This window comes from Epinephelus lanceolatus, chromosome 21 (genome assembly GCF_041903045.1).
Source record: "Epinephelus lanceolatus isolate andai-2023 chromosome 21, ASM4190304v1, whole genome shotgun sequence".
Lineage (NCBI taxonomy): Eukaryota > Metazoa > Chordata > Actinopteri > Perciformes > Serranidae > Epinephelus > Epinephelus lanceolatus.
The window spans coordinates 5,338,747-5,357,088 of NC_135754.1; the positions used below are offsets into that span (position 1 = coordinate 5,338,747).

Consider the following 18,342-nt stretch of genomic DNA (forward strand, 5'->3'; position numbering starts at 1 on the left):
CTCCTTGTTTTTACTAATATATCTTGTGCCCAGGTCAAAGAATCCAAGCGTCAATTCATCTTTGATGTGGTGAATGAAGGAGGGGAGAAGGAAAAGATGGAGCTGTTTGTGAACTTCTGTGAGGATACCATCTTTGAAATGCAGCTGGCGGCTCAGATGTCTGATGCTGCTGAGCGCTCAGCGGTGAAAGAGGAGAGTGAGCGAGAGAAGCCAGACGAGGAGAACCCTGAGTTGGGCTTCTTCTCTGTTACCACTGTCTGCATGGCTCTGTTGGCTCTGAGATACAACGTCATGCTGCTGATAAAGGTGAGAGCACACACAGCCCCAAACACAGCTAACAGATTTTTGAAAATAAGATTGTTGGGGGTTTTTTTCACGGGTGGGGTGAGAAGATTGATAGAATCTCATGCCTGTGTGTTAAAGCTGGGGTTGGCAGAAATCTAGAAAAGGCAAAAAAAAAGGCAGAATTTGGAAATGCACCCTCCTGCTGCTGTTCTCCTCTCTGTATCCTAAGCCCCTCCCACCAGAAGACCATGGGCATTTACACATGCTTCATAGTAACCCAGTGTTTCCCATACATTGATTTATCTAATCTTATATCATTGAACAGTTGCACACAGCACATTTGCTCAACCCCTCCTTGCTCCACTCTGTCTTTCTATCAGACCATAAATGACACAAGAATTAGCTGCTAGCCACCCTACAGTCCCTACATCTCACTCCCCACCACTGTGGACTACTTCGCAAGAGAGCGGGCAGCAGCTCTGGACACGAATCATTGGTTGGTGACTGGTGGCCAGTGGAAGTACCAGTTCTAACCTTTGTTACAGCAGCAACAGAAAGTTTGCTGTGGAATGAGTTGGAGGGCAAACTGTGATTCAAGATTTAAGCTAATGTTACCTACATAAATATAAACTTAAATTAACTGCAGCCATGACCCTTTGGCTCCAGTTAGCAAAAGGCTAAACTATTAGCAGCAATTTTCTCTCCATCTTTGAAATACTTGGCCAATATTGACACGTTTTCTTGTGTTCATTGTCTGACTTTCTTTTAAACTGTTTGATAAGTCTGTCTTCCTTTTTTAAAGTAACTTTGCAGTGTATACAGCTGTTGCCAGTGCTGGAATAGCAACTTTCTCTCTGAAATGACCTGTGTTTGGCCAAGGTCTCATATCAGGGGCTAGATTTTCTGAAGCCTAAAAACAGAAGAGGAACTGAATTACAATATGGTCAATGTTTAATGTGGAATTTTTGCCCATTAAAGCCAAAATAAATCTGCCTACTCCAGCTTTAAGTATTGGTTATAGTTCCAGCACATAACTTTTGAACACAAATTTTCACTTTTACAATTCTGTTTTCTGTACAAGTTATAGGCTACAAAAAAGATAACTGTGTTCGGAAGTAAACTTTAGAGGTGTATTTGAGCATTGGACAATGCCAAGCTTGCTGTCCCCCCCTGCTTCCAGTCTTATGCTAAGCTAGGAGTCGGCAACCTTGGGCACCAGTGCCACCATTGGCATGCAGTATGAACTAATGGCACTCTAGCAAAAAGTATGAAAGAGAGTTTTTTTAAATGTTTATGTGCACGGATTCCCACACATTCATTTAGTTGTGGTGGCCCATCAACAATGACAGTATCTGCCGCCATGTATTGATTTCTATTTTTGGAGCTCGACCATTCACCGGTTCAATGTGTAAATGCTGGGCATTGAACAGTCCTTGTCACTACTCAGCAGTAAGTAGTTATGTACCACTCAATGGACCATCTATACCTTTTCTCTTTTTTCAGGTCCTGTCCATGAAGAGTTTGAAGAAGCAGATGAAGAAGATAAAGAACATGACAGTGAAGGACATGGTGACCACCCTGGTGTCCTTCTACTGGTCAGTGCTGCTGGGCCTCCTCCATGTGGCGTTCAGTGTGGCCCGAGGATTTTGCAGAATCTTCTACAACACCTTCATGGGAGGCAATCTGGTGGAGGGGGCCAAGACTATAAAGGTTACTACGCATAATTCTAAAACAATACAACAGTGTATCCACAGGTCAATGAAACTAAACACAGTAAGAGCTGTTCTTAAATACATAACTGCCTATTCCAGGTGTCAGAGCTGCTGGCCAACATGCCTGACCCCACCCAGGATGAGGTGAGGGGTGAAGGGGAGGACAGAGAGAGGAGAACCTCTGACCGCAGCTCCCCAAAAGAGGACCTGGCTGACCTGGCAGTGAACACCAGTGAGACAGAGCTGCTGTCAGACATTTTTGGCCTTGACTTAAGAAGAGAGGGAGGCCAATACAAGATCACCCCACATAACCCTAATGCCAGCCTGACCGAACTGCTCAACTCCCCAGTTCCTTCCCCAACCCCCCCAACCCCACCCACAGCAGCACCTGAGCTCAGACGGAGGCATCATGTAAGTCTTCAGTTATTTTTTCATAATCTTATCAATCAGTCAATCAATCAATCAATCAATTTTATTCATAAAGCCCAACATCACAAATCACAATTTGCCTCAGAGGGCTTTACGGCATACGATATCCCTCTGTCCTTTGGACCCTCGCAGCGGATAAGGAAATTCTCCCCCCCAAAAAACCTTGAACGGGGGGGAAAAAAATGGTAGAAACCTCAAGAACAGCAACTGAGGAGGGATCCCTTTTCCAGGACGGACAGACGTTCTTTCTTTTTTTCAATCTTTCTTAAAATCCTGTCATTTTCAACTGGTCTCTCAAAAATTGACTGATGTGGTCAATCATACAGAAATACAACCTGTAGACAAAAAGCATTTTCAGGAAAAGGAAAAATTCTGGATGCAAATTTTCTGCATGACAACTGTGCATACTGGGTCCTGTGCTAATCATCAGCGTTGATGTGTTCCAGGTTCTGGGCATTTCATGAATGAGGCCCAGTGAATGTCCTTGCCACACAAACCCATCCGGACAAAGAATATCTAAGAAGCTAACATTAACTACACAATACATAAACAAATTGGACTCCAAGTGCTAGCTGTTGTGGTTAGCCCTGTTCTGGGACCAACATATCACGTTACCTGTTGGTCAGTCTCAACCCATATATTGTCCTTGTTTGGTTGTTGTGGTGTTTGCCGTACAATATTGGGTGCTAGAAAACCAAACTGATAATATGTTCCCCATAAATGTGGCAGCAGCTCTGCGAAGCTGTACAGCGGTGTTCCGAGCAAAATGCTTAAGTCAGCATGCTAACATGCTGAGGTTGAGCAGGAGTGATCTTTGCCATGTTTACTTCTGTAGTTCAGTGTTTGTGTAAGCTAACATTTGCTTATTAGCACTAAACATAAAATACAGATGACACTGATGGGAGTGTCATCAGGTTTGCAGTAATTTGGCCATAAACCAAATCATAAACCAAATTACTGGACAAATTAAAATGGTGACCTGATGATGGCACATGAGGAAAAGTCAGAATCAAAATTGTTATTTCAGTTCATCCTGAGGGGAACATGAATGTGTGAGCTAAATTTAATGACAATCTATGCGGTCATTGTTGAGGTATTTCAGTCTGAACCAAAGTGGTAGACCGACCATAAGACAGACATTGACAATCATGACTAAATAAGAAACAATCACATTTAAAGTCCAGGGAACAAAACGCCCTTAGGTATGATAGTAAACCCTTGTAATCTGCATCTTTAGGACTCTGTGTGCAGATCAATGTCTTCAAATTTGATTCAGATGTTGCTAAATCCTGATTAGTGCATTGAAGTATGTGACATGTTTTTCCAATTTTCAAGTTCCACCCACTTCCAAGCAGTCTCATAAACACAGATAAAGAAGAGGAACATAAATGTCCTGCCTCAGATTGTCTAAACAGTTCTAACTTTGGCAAACAATTGTGTGTTCATACTATCAGCCACAAGAAGAAGCTGATTGAGAAAATAGGTTTTCAGGGCTTTCAGGCACGCAGCTAGTATGTATATAAATACAAATAAAAATTGGCTGGTCTGTTTAATGATATTTTCTTTTTCAGTCAAAGAGCTCTACCTCAGAGGAGAAGGAAGCAACAGCAGAAACAGAATGTGAACCTGAGAAAACAGAGTATGTATATATTTTTGTTATGTAATCTGATTACTACAATAGTAACCAGTTACAGAAGAGGTACAACCTGTCACCACTACATGTTAGGTTGGTCATTAGAGTGGAAGATAACAGTCATAGCCAAAACCAGTCTACACTCACTGTGCAGAGTATTTTGACCAAAACAAAAAAAAAAGAAAAGATAATCCTCAATCCACTTTCTAGTTTGTTTTTTTTTCCAGAGCTTTCAACCACATTTTACAGTGAGTTAAGAATTCAAAAGCAAATGTGTTTTGTAGATAATGTTGTCCACAAACAAAACAATTGTACATTCTGAATACTTCAGCCTTGTCATTTGCCACATGCTTTCTGTTGAAAGGAAACATGATGATCAGTGGGAATATGTGGAGTTACATGTAGCGACTTATAAATGTACACACCTTTACTATTTAGTTTTTGTTTAAAGACCATTATTGTAAAAATCATTTATTGGCCAGTCTATTTACTGAGCCCTCCAAAGGAAGCCACAGTGAAGCAGCATTTTATTGTTAGCTGTGTTTAAGTGTCATTTGTCTCGTGATTCCAGGAGTGGACATGTAGAGAAACAAGAGAAACAACAGAAGAATGAGAAGATGAAGCCAAAAGTCAGAAGACACCACACCTCAAAGTCTGATGAACCAGATCTACAGGAGTCTGCCTTCTTGAAGAAGATCATAGCCTACCAGAGGAAACTACTGGTACAACTTTTCCATTTATTTAGTGGTGGTGGTCAACTGTCTCTGCTAACTCAGTATTTTCCAGTCATAAACATATTCACACAGTTTTATAGTTTTTGGTTGCTGAAATCACTGCTCCTGTTCATACGGGCCAGAAATAGGTCCCCTTCATAATGTGATTCCAATGTGGTGAGGACCAGTGTCCAGGATTATCTGATCATCAACCACTTAATTTCCTGCATTCTGCTGAATTTTCCTGCATCAGTTTGCGGTGGAAATGTCTTGATGTTGCTCTGACACACAGACACACTCTGATGATTTCTATATCAAAGTTCTTCAGTTAGATATGAAATCCAGATTGCTGAAAAGAAAAATAGTCTTTTGGGGGAAAGTTTGGTTCATTGACATTAACTTCAGCCTATACATGCGTTATTGCAGGGCTTGTTTTTATATTTTTTCCTGTTGGTTCATAAATGAAATTAATTCACATTTTTGAAATTCAATCCACCACTTTAAAAATGATAAACAATAATGTTTTGTATAAAAGAAAACCGCACTAATTCTTAAAATTATCCTCTAAATCAGCTTTAAATATTCTTAAAGAATCCCAGAGAATAGACAACTGCAGCAGTTGCAGCATCAGACCACGCCAGATTTCTTAAATTAATTATCAGAGCTGCAATGTGAGAGGCACAAACATTATTTTATGTTAAGTTCAGGTTTATAGAAACACATAGAAGTGGGAAAGTAGTTACACAGCTGTCTCCACTCACAATGGGAAGTTGGTGAACCAGAATTAGCCAGAGAAGGGAGATTTTATGTCAGACTGGCTCGATTGGTGTTAAGCTTTATGGTGTGTTATTGCCTAAATTAGTCTGGCTGTATTGAGATTTTTTTTTTTTTTTTTTTTTTTTTTTTTAAATTTCACAGCAGTGACAAACAATTCTGAGGCTTAGGGCAAGCACTATTGTTACCTGGCTGTCCATGAGGGCAGGTCAGGGACACGTGGATGCTGCTCTGCAGGGCCCTCGGTTTGTGTGCATTAACTGTTTTGGCTGACAACAAGGGAAATAGAAGAGGGATGGGCAGAGGCTCCTGCAGTCTTACAGAATTAAACTCAGATGCATCACGTTTTTAATTGAGAATTGATGCCATGGGCCAAACTTAAAAAATAAAATATAAAATGAAAAATAGAAACAGGAAAAGCAGCAGGGCACCCTCTCTGTTTTACCATCCCCTCGCAGCAGCTTAGCATGGGAACATCATCCAGGGAAACTTTGGAAGATACCAGGGCTGGGGAAAAAAAATCAAATTTTAGACACATCCTTATTCTCTCTTGAAAGATTATGTCTCAATGCAGAAAAGTAAAAAATTTGAAATTTAAATTCCAGTTCTTGACATTATGACCACCTGCACGCATCGCCTGTAGACGTGTGTCACTGCATTGTGTTTACATTTCGCAAGTGGTAGCTAATAGTATTGTGTTAGCAAACAATGATGGCTTTTATCACGTACTGTGACAAAATGTTGTTAATTCGAGTAACGTTCAATTCACCTGTTTCTCCTCTCCTGTACTTAGCTCCATAGTGTGTGGAGGGAGCAGAGCAGAGTCCCGCCCTTTGCAAAACAGAGTGGAGAGAAAATAGCGCAACCATAAATGACAGCAAAACACAGTAAAGACTCTCACACTGAGCTGAAATTAAACAAGTGCACATAAATTACATTAATAAGATAAATTACTAGTGAGTTATTACTTCTTTTACGTAAAGATCTGTACCTCGTTATTCTCTGCATTAGCTCAAAATCATATGTTGACACCCCTAATGAATGTTGATTTCTTACCTGAGGTGCCAATCACAAGAACTATGCCAGGCAATATCTTTTTGACCATGGTTTTTATAATGTCCTGATTGTGGGTTGTTCAGCTTGAGATATTTCTCTACCTCAGCTGTTGAGCTGCAATTGGGCGGAGAAAAAGAGTTGCAAGGGGGGTCGGTATGTATAAGCAGAGTTCAAGTAGGGGAGAAAGTGCATTTTATTCCGAGGGTGGCGGGGCTGGAAATAGGACAGTGGCATGAAGTGCGGCGCGTCCAGGAGCGGCAGCGCGTCAAGGAGCACCAACACGCGTCTAGCCACAGCCGGTGTGTGTGGTTGTACATTTGAAATAATTGGGGCATATTATTCAATGCGTACAGTTCACAGCCAGTGCATTTTGACTTAATAGATACCCACTTATTTGCACCAACTCAGACTGCTGAAGCCTCATCTTAACTTCTGTGAGCCCTACAAGTCATTTTTACACAGAAAGAAGACACTATATTTTGATCCCCACCACTTAGATTGGAATCTGGTTCGGAAGGAATCTCATCATTGCCAATATGGACAGGAGGAATGATTACAGCAACCAAAAGCAGCCTTAATATGCAGTTGCTTAGTTGTCCAACATACAAAACACATTAAAAGCTCTTCTCCCTTTCTCCCCTGCAGAACTACTTTGCCAGGAATTTCTACAACATGAGGATGCTGGCGCTGTTTGTTGCCTTTGCAATCAATTTCATCCTCCTGTTCTATAAGGTAATGGCGTAGCAGAGATGTTGTTATGAGGTTAGAGATTGGGCGGCAAAAGGGGGGTTAGTGGGAATAGCCTTTAACAAAGAGGCTCATAACTTCCAAATGGAGTCTTGGACTTGCAAGATATTGTGGAAAGATTGGTCATGAGCTAAAGGACAGCTGATTAACTGTTCATGCTATTGGATATTCCACCTGATGTCATTGCGTGGATTTTATTTTTGCCACAGTGACAGTATAAATTGGAGAGATTAGAAGATTTAGATGAAAATTTTGGAGTACAAATTTTTAAAGTTGCATTTATCAGTATTTTTATATGTGAGTCAGATGACTACATATAAAGTGGAAGTTGTTGCTTACAGTAATGGACCCACAGAGAACAATCACCCAACTCTGCCGTTCCTCTCAGTTCTACAGAGCTTCTTTCAGCTCACTGTTTTCATTTTACAGCCCACAATTTAACTGTTTTGGTTTAGTCTCACTGCTCTCATCAGCGGTGTTTCCATGCAGCTGTGTTCAGTGAAATTAAATTCTGGTGACTGATAGCTCATTCAGTGCCTCTGATGTGTGTTCCTATGTTCTTCGGTGTCACAGAGAGCTCACGAAGAAATAAGTGCTTATGAGTATGATTATTTTATTAGACTGCAAGTCAACCACATGTTGAATAATGACTAAGAGGAAGAGACAAAATGAAAAGGAGGTTCGTCCTTTTCATCACTGTGGGACTGCTGTCACACACTTTTTAAACATAATAAATGAATGAACAAAAAGGAATAGAGTCAGATACACGCACAGCAGTTTTCACAGGTTTTTAATCAGGGTAAATATCCTCACTGAGGTGCATACATGTTACCATGGTTACCAAATGATTTGTATAAATAGGTTATATACTTGGCCGTATAAAAAAAATGTGACTTAGCCTTATAAATATCAGTTATAAGATCACAGACAGATTTCACAATTAGCTGATGGATTTATTTGTAGTTAAGGGTTTTGAAATTATGTTAAGATCACATATATGCTATCGTAAAATCCTGTGGGTTGTTCATTTGCTTTCACACCACAAACGAACCGCACTAAGGCCCACTTTTCAGGCAATCTCAATACAGTTGTTTTGTCCACACCAGGGTTCACTTGACAGCTCTCACACAAGCTAAAACAAACTCAAAACAGAATTTTCCCTGTGTCTGCTGGATGTGCAAATATCAATTCTGTATGATGATAATACTGTGCTTACAGCTGGCTCTGCTGCCTACAAATGGTGAAAAAAATCAATTAAATTAGCTTGGGTTGGGACTGTAGTCGGTTTATTTTCACCCCTCACAATTAGTAGGGGTTGGACACAGTCACTACTGTGCAAAATAATGCAACACAAAATATGGGCAAAAATCTTTAAAAAAATAGCAAATCAGCTCCTGCAGGACAAAGTCTCAACAAAACACAACATAAGGAGTTTTAAAAAGCTGTATGTGTGGTCACTTTACATCACTTTAGATGCTCCCCATTCATTATAAGGCAATGAAGCCGTCTCTGACAATCAAACAAAACCCTTAAATATTCTTAGCTCTACAAGGTAGTATATTTTATTGTGAGGCTAAAGTATAATATTACACGTTTTATATCCCGCTTGTGATTCTGTTATCAGTTACATTATTTATTATTTTAAGACTGATAAATTGTCCCCTACCAGGTTTCTACATCCTCGTCAGTGGTTGAGGAAAGGGAGGTGGTGTACACCAGCAGCCAACCAGACAGCAGCGTTCAGTGGGATCCTCTCGGAGGAGAAGCATTGGAGACAAAGGAGGACGTGGTGGATGAGGCTAGAGAGCTGCTGAAGCCTGTCACAGTTCGTTTTGTCTTGGAGGAGAGCAGTGGATACATGGAGCCCATGTTACGGATCCTGGCTGTCCTGCACACTGTCATCTCCTTCTTCTGCATCATCGGATACTACTGTCTCAAGGCAGGACACTGACTGTTGATCCAGCAGAAGTCATTTACATAGTTGGAATCTGTATCTGCTGTTAATAAGAACCTTAACCAGCTAAATCCTAAAAAGTTACCAATTTAATGTTTTCCTAGATATTTTCAAACATTTCATATTCAAGGATTTGAATTTTCGGTAATTACATTACATTGTTTGTTATTTTACAACTATATTGGTGTGCATGTGTGCGTGTGTGTGTCTGTGTGTGTAGGTGCCACTGGTGATCTTTAAGCGTGAAAAGGAGGTGGCCAGGAAGCTGGAATTTGATGGTCTTTATATCACAGAACAACCATCTGAGGATGACATCAAAGGACAGTGGGACAGACTGGTAATCAACACACAGTGAGTACACCCTGTGTGTGTTTGAGAGTGTGTAGTTTACGTTGCACAGTATATGCTACAACATCCGTTAAAAAGACAAGTGCCATTAAGTGGAAGATGTCTGAAGAACCAGGAGGAATGAGGAGGAAGAACAAGAACACGAGTTGAGGTTTGAGAAAACCCATTGCAGGCACAGCAGTGCAAACAAAGATTAGAGGTACCTTGTGCATTCCAATGTACAGAGTTAGCAGCGACAAGGAGAGAGGGCAGAGGGGACATTATGATTACAGTAACTATTACCATGTCCATGACAAACTCTGAGAAAACCAACAGTGAAAGTTTGAGCAAATGCATTTCTCTTGTGTTTTTTGTAAACATTTTCATAATTATCCATCTTATGTGACTCATGAGCCTGTTCTCCTCTGATTTTCAGATCTTTCCCCAACAACTACTGGGATAAGTTTGTGAAGAGGAAGGTAGGAGTCATTGTTTTTGTAGACCTGTGGCCATATTCACAAAGGTTCTTATCTTACCACCAGGTGTCCTCCCAAAGTTTCCAGCTAAGAGTTTCCTCTTCAGAGCTATTCACAAAGCTGCTGAGAGACACTTTTACTGAAGAACAAAGACTAAGCTACAAGAAGGGGCGGAGTTGACTGCGTTGGATGACATCATGTTTCTTTCCTGAACTTCTTCACTGTGTCCTCAGTGTTTGGTGTTTGATGAGTTGCCTGTTTGTCAGTGAATGTGAAATAACATTTTCCTCAATATAGAGAAATGTGAAGAGCAAAGAAAATCTAAATGGACCGACAGACAGACGGATGGATTGATTGATTGATTTATGGACTGATTGGCTGATAGACTGATTGATTGATGGATTGATTGATTGATTGTTAGATAAATACTTCTGAAACTCTATTTTAGAGCTCTACCAATACTGGATTTTTGAGGCCGATGCTAATAACGAGTAAAAATTGATTTATTGGCCGATAGTAAATATACATTATGTACATATACAAAAACATTTTTTTTAGATCACACACTTGTGATAGTAATAGAGGCAGGATATTATACAGTTTAAAGCCCAGTCCCAACCAAAGATTCACGATGATACGGCTTGAAACAGGCAACTACATGCAATGTGCCCTTCTGCAACGTTCTAAAAACCTGCTGGTTCACACCAGTGCAACTAGATGGGATTGTGTATCATCTCTATGCAACAACTCTCTGTACTTTTGTTCTGAATTCCAGCTTTTCAGGCTTATTATATGACTGAATATAATTTGTTAAAATATGAATGAGGATAGTGAATGTGAGCCACAGTTGCATTTGTAGTAGTGATGCAACGGCGAAAAACATAAAGAAAATGAGCATCAGATGGACTGTATCATTAATAAATACGTCACACTAATATATATAACAAGCGCCAAGTAAGCAGTAAATGAGAATGTGTGTGAGGGAGGCATAAGCGCATACAGCAAGCAGCAGCAGCGACCCACCATTTGACACTGGCACACCATGAGGACGGAAACAGAGGGCTCAGTGGGGGAGGAGCACCTGCTGCAGCAAGCAAACACACTGTTTGCGGTTGTTTTGACTTGCACAGCAGACTTCGCTGCAAGCCAATTGGCTGTTGAAACAGGTGACATGCTTACGTTCTAAAACAAGCCGTCAGCAAATTGACCAGCTGAGTTGCAGTTGGCACCATCAGCTGGCTTGAGTCAAGCTCAGACCGGCCAGTTCACACCACTGCAACTTTTCTTTGCAACGTTCTAAAACAGTTTTGTCTCATAGAGAATCATTGATCTAGACTAGGTTTTACAGTAACTCTTACTGTTAAAAATGACATCATTGTACTAAAACAGTCAACTTCTTTGGGGATTTAATAATTACAAATCATTCCAAGCATCTTTTTCTTAAAATATATTAAAGAAAACATAAATGTTCATATCAGTGCATATGGCACAACATATACACTAATACTGATATATTGGTCAGGCTCTACTATATTGTCCATATTTTTTGCAAATATGGATTAGAAATTCATTATCCCTCTGTTTTTAGAAAGCACTGATTTGATGAGGCACCTTACCTGCAGTACATCACTGACTGTGGCCAGGTCTTAGGGCCAGGTTATTCTAGAAAAGAAGTGGTTCCTACAGCGTGTTGTCCAACTAGTTTGGAATTCAAAAGTTTATACATGATTCAAACAACAGGGCAAAAAGCCAGCATTTCTAAAGAGGGGGAGAAGTGAAATCATTTAAAAAGTGGCGCACATTTTCAGACAGTCTCTCCTGAAAGACATATTGCACTCAGTTGTTCACATGGAGAGAGATAGAAATAGTTGTGTCAAGAGTGAAAAAAGAGAGCTTGATGAGAAGTTCAAACTCTGGCTCCTTTCTCACATCTACACAGCTGACCAGGCACAGTGTGAGGTCAGTTCTCTCAGGGAACTACTTTTAGCATTAACGTGCTTTGTGAATAACTCATAGACCAAAAACTTAAGAGTTCCAAAGTTAGGATTGTGATGCTGCTCTTATTCTCAGGAGTTTCTCCAAACTCAACCTTCTCTGAGCTTCTTTTAGATTCAGGATGTCTTGTGAATACAACCCCAGATAAGGTTCAACTCATCCACTCAGTTTTTAACTGTGGAACAGGGAGGACGTATAACTGAGCTACCATAGACTCAGGACAGGTGTTGGAAGATGTTCATTAGATTTTTTGTATATTCATTGACTGTTATATTTAGGTTGGGTTTAGACCATAGGAGTCATTATACAGCTGGTTGTATCACACCAGTGTAGATACATTTTACTGAATTTCTCCTCTGTAACCAGTAACAAGATTACAAAATAATTGCACATCACTGATCACAAACTACATTAAAGTTTATTGTGACAGAGGTGTGCCACATTTACCTTTCTCTCTGACAGACATGATCTAACTCCTTTCCCTCTCTCACACTCACACTCACACACACACATGCACAGACACACACAAAGTCTCTCTCACTCCATCTCTCTTTTCTCTGTACAGTTATGTCATACATGTTACATGTTATGATTATTTATGCCACATTTCAGTGAGGCCCTCTCCTGCCTGATCAGCTGTTCAGTAAACCCACAAAAGCAGCCAGTTGCTCTTTCATTTCTATTCCTGCCTCTTTGGTGATTTATATGAAAACGCACTGCATTCACAAAAGAAAAAAATGTTTTCTGAATTATGAGAAAAGATAGTTTCAGTCACAGCTAACCTTGGCTAGAGGATAAGACAGGGGACAATGAATGGCACTTTCCATGGGTTCTCCGGCTTACTCCTACAGCCCACAGACATGCAGGTTAGGTTAACTGGTGACTCTAAATTGCCGCCAGATGATTGTGAGCATGAGGGATTGTCTGTCTCTATGTGTCAGCCCTGTGAAAGTCTGGTGACGCATTCAGGATGTATATCACCTCTCACCCAATGTCAGCTGGGATAGGCTCCAGCCCCTTAAGAGGATAAGAGGTTACACAAAATTGATGGAAAAAATGGAAAGATACTTATTGGATATAACCTCATGCGTTAACAGTCTTCCATAACTATGAGAACTTTTCTCATAAACACAAGATCCTGATGTCGTGTTTATGAGATAGTAACTCATCATAACGAGATAAGGTGTCTTTTTTTCTTTTGTAAATGACTTACATTACTGCTGTAATCCTGGAAGGATTAAATTGAAGATTAAGGCTAAACCCTGTGTGTCTCTAGTAAAACAAAGTGTATGTACTGGTTGCCATAAAATGAGGATAGTAGTTGTATTGTTGACAGATGACATCTTGTCATCTGTCCTTGTATGAATGACGTTCAATGCGAAAAATACAGTCTATTCTACCTGAGCTGTTGTCCTACTGGAAAGTGTTTTCTCCCTGCTTCTCCTCAGGTGATGGATAAATATGGAGAGTTCTACGGCCATGACCGCATCAGTGAGCTGCTGGGAATGGACAAGGCTGCTCTGGACTTCAGCGACTCTCACAAAAAGAGAAAGCCCAGGAGAGACAGCTCATTGGCTGCTGTGTGAGTACTCTGTGTGTGTGTGTGTGTGTGTGTGTGTGTGTGTGTGCGCGTGTGTGTGCGCGTGTGTGTGCGTTTATGTGTTTATGAGACACAAATATGTAATAATACGTACCTGCACACTAAAGCTTGATTTTAAATCATAAATTTTACAAAATATTTTACACCAAAGCGTAATAATGTTAACAATGGCTGCAGCATTTCACGGTGGGCTGACCGTAGTTATCATACACTGCCAGGACAAACTTAGTCAAAGTGCATCCACATCTATATTCTTAATCAGTTTTCTTTGTATGATTAAAGAAAGGTCATTTTTATGCTGTTCAGGTCAGTGCACATACATAGCAATAAATACTACTTATGAATAAATGAAAACTAAATTTTATTTAACAAGAAATAAATATATAATTCAGGAAAGCAGCAACCATAGTTACCATCCACCGCTTACTAATACAAGGTCATCCTGACCTCCCATACATTCACTGAAAAATGGGACAGCTCAATTGTCCACATATTTAAATAACCATTTCAGATGACTTGAGTCATTCATATCCACTTGTGTTCTGTAAATGGTAAATGGACCTGCATTTGTATAGCGCCTTTCTAGTCATCCGCTTTTTACACTACGAGTCACATTCACCCATTCACACACACATTCATACACTGGTGGCTGAGGCTACCATACAAGGTGCCACCTGCTACTCAGTTTTAACACACTCACACACCGATGAAACAGCCATCGGGAGCAATTTGGGGTTCAGTACCTTGCTCAAGGATACTTCGACCTGCAGCCTGGAGGAGCCCGGGATCGAACTGCTGCTCTTTCGATTGGTGGACGACTCGCCCTACCTCTGAGCCACAGCCGCCCATGCCCTGTATGTCATTAATAAAAGTTCACGGTACAATTTACAGTATAAAGGGCAGTAAAAAGCAAAATTAAACTAATTTTTTTGTTTATCTCAGATCACACACTGGACAAAATTTTCTTCTTTCAAAGCAGCCCACCAACCTGTTACAATATGAAGAGGCAGAATAGCAGCTCTAATCTGAGAACAGAAAGACCTGTTTTTTTTTATTAGTATGAATCATTTCCAGTAGGCTGATCTGTACACACTTGAAATGGGATTTGGAGTTAATAGTATCAGGTTTTACAAGCAGGACTTTTATTCACCCTGAAAGCTGGGTCTTCTTCAGAGGCTCAGGGTCCTCTGTTGGTCATATGGTCTCACACATGATCGTCCTCTGTGAGCCTCTTCTCCATCTGTTTTCAGGCTGAACTCCATTGATGTCAAGTACCAGATCTGGAAGCTGGGGGTTGTGTTCACAGACAATGTAAGTATGTAGAGGCACAAAATCATTTAGCAGCCATGTCTGGCTCCATTATGTGGATTGGAAGTAACAGGGTTTCAAAAACATTGCCTCTTTACATTTAAGAATTTAAATATTATCATGATGTCAGCAGGCATTCCAGAGGTATTTAATCAATAATAAAAATTAAACTGTAAACTGTTAATGAATGATAATAAAATGTCAAACTGAGGCTTGATTTGCCATCTTTGCAGACATTTTCCGATTTCTGATTCAAATTAACCGCACTTTCGATATATTATACTATATTGCTTTTCACTGAAGGTTGCAGTATGCGGATATTGAAGCATATCAACAATATATACGGAAATATAGTACCAGCTTACCTCTGGCTTTTTCTAACGTACTGTTGTCTCATTTATGCAAAGTTTTGGTCCCGTCAAATTCTGGGATCATTAACAATCACTTCATGTGACATTTTCGTGAACTGATACACTAATCTGTGCCAAAATTGAAAAGCCATATAAATACAGCCAGAAACTGAACATTGATATTGTCCTTATGTAACTGTATTAACTAACCTCACTGTCCCTCGCACCATACAGTCCTTCCTGTATCTGGCCTGGTATATGACCATGTCCATCCTGGGTCACTATAACAACTTCTTCTTTGCTGCCCATCTGCTCGATATTGCCATGGGCTTCAAGACACTCCGAACCATCCTGTCCTCAGTCACACACAATGGCAAACAGGTAAACTACGACATACCCAGCTACACTATGGTCGAAAAAATACACACATATTACAGCATTTGCATGTCTGTACTTAAACACCTTCCTGCAACTACTGTGTTATACATAGTAACATAGAATCCTTGTCTGATGTTGCATTGTCAGACTTGACAAACAGCTAACAGAGTCCAGTAAAGGCCAAAACAAACTGGCAGTGAATGCCGCGCATCAAAAAATACGCCCCCATTATTTTCAATGTACAACCCCACTCCGGCAGCAACTAGAAATGCGCTGCTGCTCCAGGACATGCTGCGGCCCTTGATGCCACTATTCTTTCTCCAGCCTCACTGCCCCTGGAATTAAATGCATTTTCCCCCACTCGCTCTCTGCCTTTTACATACCAGCACATATAGCAACTCTTTTTCCCTACTCCTGTGGCATCAACACAGTATGAAAAATGTTACATAAATACATTCCAATCATATATTTAAATGTTACCACCTTTTAGCACTCTGTATTATACTACCCCTAATATACTGTATCCATATTGTAGCTGACATGTAAATCTTGTCAAATAACTCATTCAACGATTCTCCATAAAAACAACTAAAGACAGATTATCTTTAATAAAATGTATCTTCCCAGTGTGTTGCAGACTATTTCTGCTGTACATACATCCAAACTTGAGGGAAGAAAGCAAAGTGATCGCCTGCATGCTTGTTAAAGCCACCCTGCTGCCAAATAGAGTTTTTTTCACCTGTTGTCCACAAGGGGGTTTTAAAGTACCTTAAATAACACCAGCACAGAAATAGTACATTCAAAGTGTCCAGATCAACCACTAACCACCATTTTATAAAGTATTTTAGAGACCATCTCACATTTTTTAAAGCATACAAACATGCTGTTATTTTAGTTGCCCATGTTGTTGTATTTTTTCTGTACCCAGACTGTTGTGCATCACAGCAGCCTTGTCTTCTCTCCTGTCTTCCAGCTGGTGTTAACAGTTGGCCTGTTAGCAGTGGTGGTGTACCTATACACAGTAGTGGCCTTCAACTTCTTCAGGAAGTTCTACAACAAGAGTGAAGATGGAGAACTGCCAGACATGAAGTGTGACGACATGTTGACAGTGAGTGTGACATGTGTATAGCTTTCTGTGCTGTAGTGCAGTCCGACACTTTGCCAACATATTGTGCTTTACTAGAATGGCAACTACAGTTGCCTTAGGTCTAATGGCTCAAGGCAGCATCTTAGCATTAAGGCATTACTTTGTTGGTCAGTGTTAGCTGTGAACATAATGACAGCATTTTAAATGAGGACAGGAACAAATATCTGATGTAACACGTAACAAGACAAAAGGTTAATGAATGAACTTGAAATTCATAACATGTAGATGAAGGGTAAGTTGGTGTATGCTGTTTTTCAGCAGGTAGCAGTTAGATGTATGGACACTGGGAAGCAGTCCTGTTATATGAATGAATGTGTACGTGGCACTGGTGACAGGCAGTAGTGTTGGATATAAAACGGTGATGTGGACCAACGGCTATCCTGAGCCGGATCGTTTCTGGTGACTTTTCAAGAAATAATCTGAAACTAAAATCTGCCCATTGCTTTTGTTGAATATATATATTTCTCACATCTGTGCAGTTGGGTGTTGTCAAATGTCAAAGGGTAACTTCAGAATTTTTCAACCTGGACCCTATTTTCCCATGTTTTCGTGTTTGAAGTGGCTCATGGGTTCAACAATTTTTGAAATTGTTCCAGTGCTGAGTGAGAGTCCTGAAGCCAGCCTCAGCAAAACCAGCTGCAATGTAACCACTTGGGGCATGTTCACACCATCAATTTACATTTACTAAAAGTGCTTGTGTTTGGCACTGACAGGCTCAATTTTCTATTCTGTCTGACAACATTATGGAAAGGATCTCTACAGAGATAGATCTTTTTATTAGAGTAAGAGTTTCTGGTTAAACAAAAAGGACCTTACTCTTTCACATAAAGGTCTGTCTCTCCAGGGATCCTTTCTGAGATGCTGTCGGACACTTATAATAATCTGATAGGCTTGGGTGGTATCTATTTTTTCATGCCTTCCTGAAATTCTACCAGGGTATGCGGTATATGACTGCATTTGTCTGCAGTGCTAACCCACCCTTAACACTCCAGTCTGTAATGTTCCACCAATAAAAAACTGACCTCTGGTGGTGCGTAATGTGCACTACATATATCATCCTCAATACAGCTACTGAAAGATGAGCATCTGTAGTTTTGACGTTATTGAAAATCTTACCATTGTAACTTCTAAATACCCTGGTATACCCTAATACCATGATGTCACCCAAGCCTATAATCTGAGCCTGTCAGTGGCAAAACCATGCACTATTAGTGGACATGAATTGACGGTGCGAACATGCCTCAAGTGGTTATGTTGCAGCCTGTTTCGGTGCTACTGGTTGCAGCACTCTCACACAATACTAGACCAATGTCAAAAACATTTTTTTACGATTAGTCATTTAGACACAAAAACATGGGAAATAGGGTCCAGGTTGAAGACACAGAAGTTACCTTTTGAAACCATGATTTTGTCTCTTCACAACTATTTAGTCTCATTGCTCTGGGCCGTGGCTCACTT

At 40.3% G+C, this 18,342-nt stretch overlaps 1 protein-coding gene across 1 annotated transcript in view; it reads left to right on the top strand.

Moving 5' to 3' along the window:
* ryr2a (ryanodine receptor 2a (cardiac)) overlaps nucleotides 1-18,342 on the top strand; it is a 259,999-nt gene that overhangs the window by 228,652 nt on the left and 13,005 nt on the right. The window contains exons 98-110 of the mRNA XM_078163436.1: nucleotides 34-306; nucleotides 1,789-1,995; nucleotides 2,097-2,408; nucleotides 3,998-4,065; nucleotides 4,631-4,781; nucleotides 7,248-7,334; nucleotides 9,019-9,288; nucleotides 9,524-9,654; nucleotides 10,067-10,109; nucleotides 13,550-13,683; nucleotides 14,952-15,012; nucleotides 15,594-15,740; nucleotides 16,711-16,845. Of these exons, the coding sequence (XP_078019562.1) occupies nucleotides 34-306; nucleotides 1,789-1,995; nucleotides 2,097-2,408; nucleotides 3,998-4,065; nucleotides 4,631-4,781; nucleotides 7,248-7,334; nucleotides 9,019-9,288; nucleotides 9,524-9,654; nucleotides 10,067-10,109; nucleotides 13,550-13,683; nucleotides 14,952-15,012; nucleotides 15,594-15,740; nucleotides 16,711-16,845 (2,019 nt within the window). The remainder of the gene's footprint in view (nucleotides 1-33; nucleotides 307-1,788; nucleotides 1,996-2,096; nucleotides 2,409-3,997; nucleotides 4,066-4,630; nucleotides 4,782-7,247; nucleotides 7,335-9,018; nucleotides 9,289-9,523; nucleotides 9,655-10,066; nucleotides 10,110-13,549; nucleotides 13,684-14,951; nucleotides 15,013-15,593; nucleotides 15,741-16,710; nucleotides 16,846-18,342) is intronic.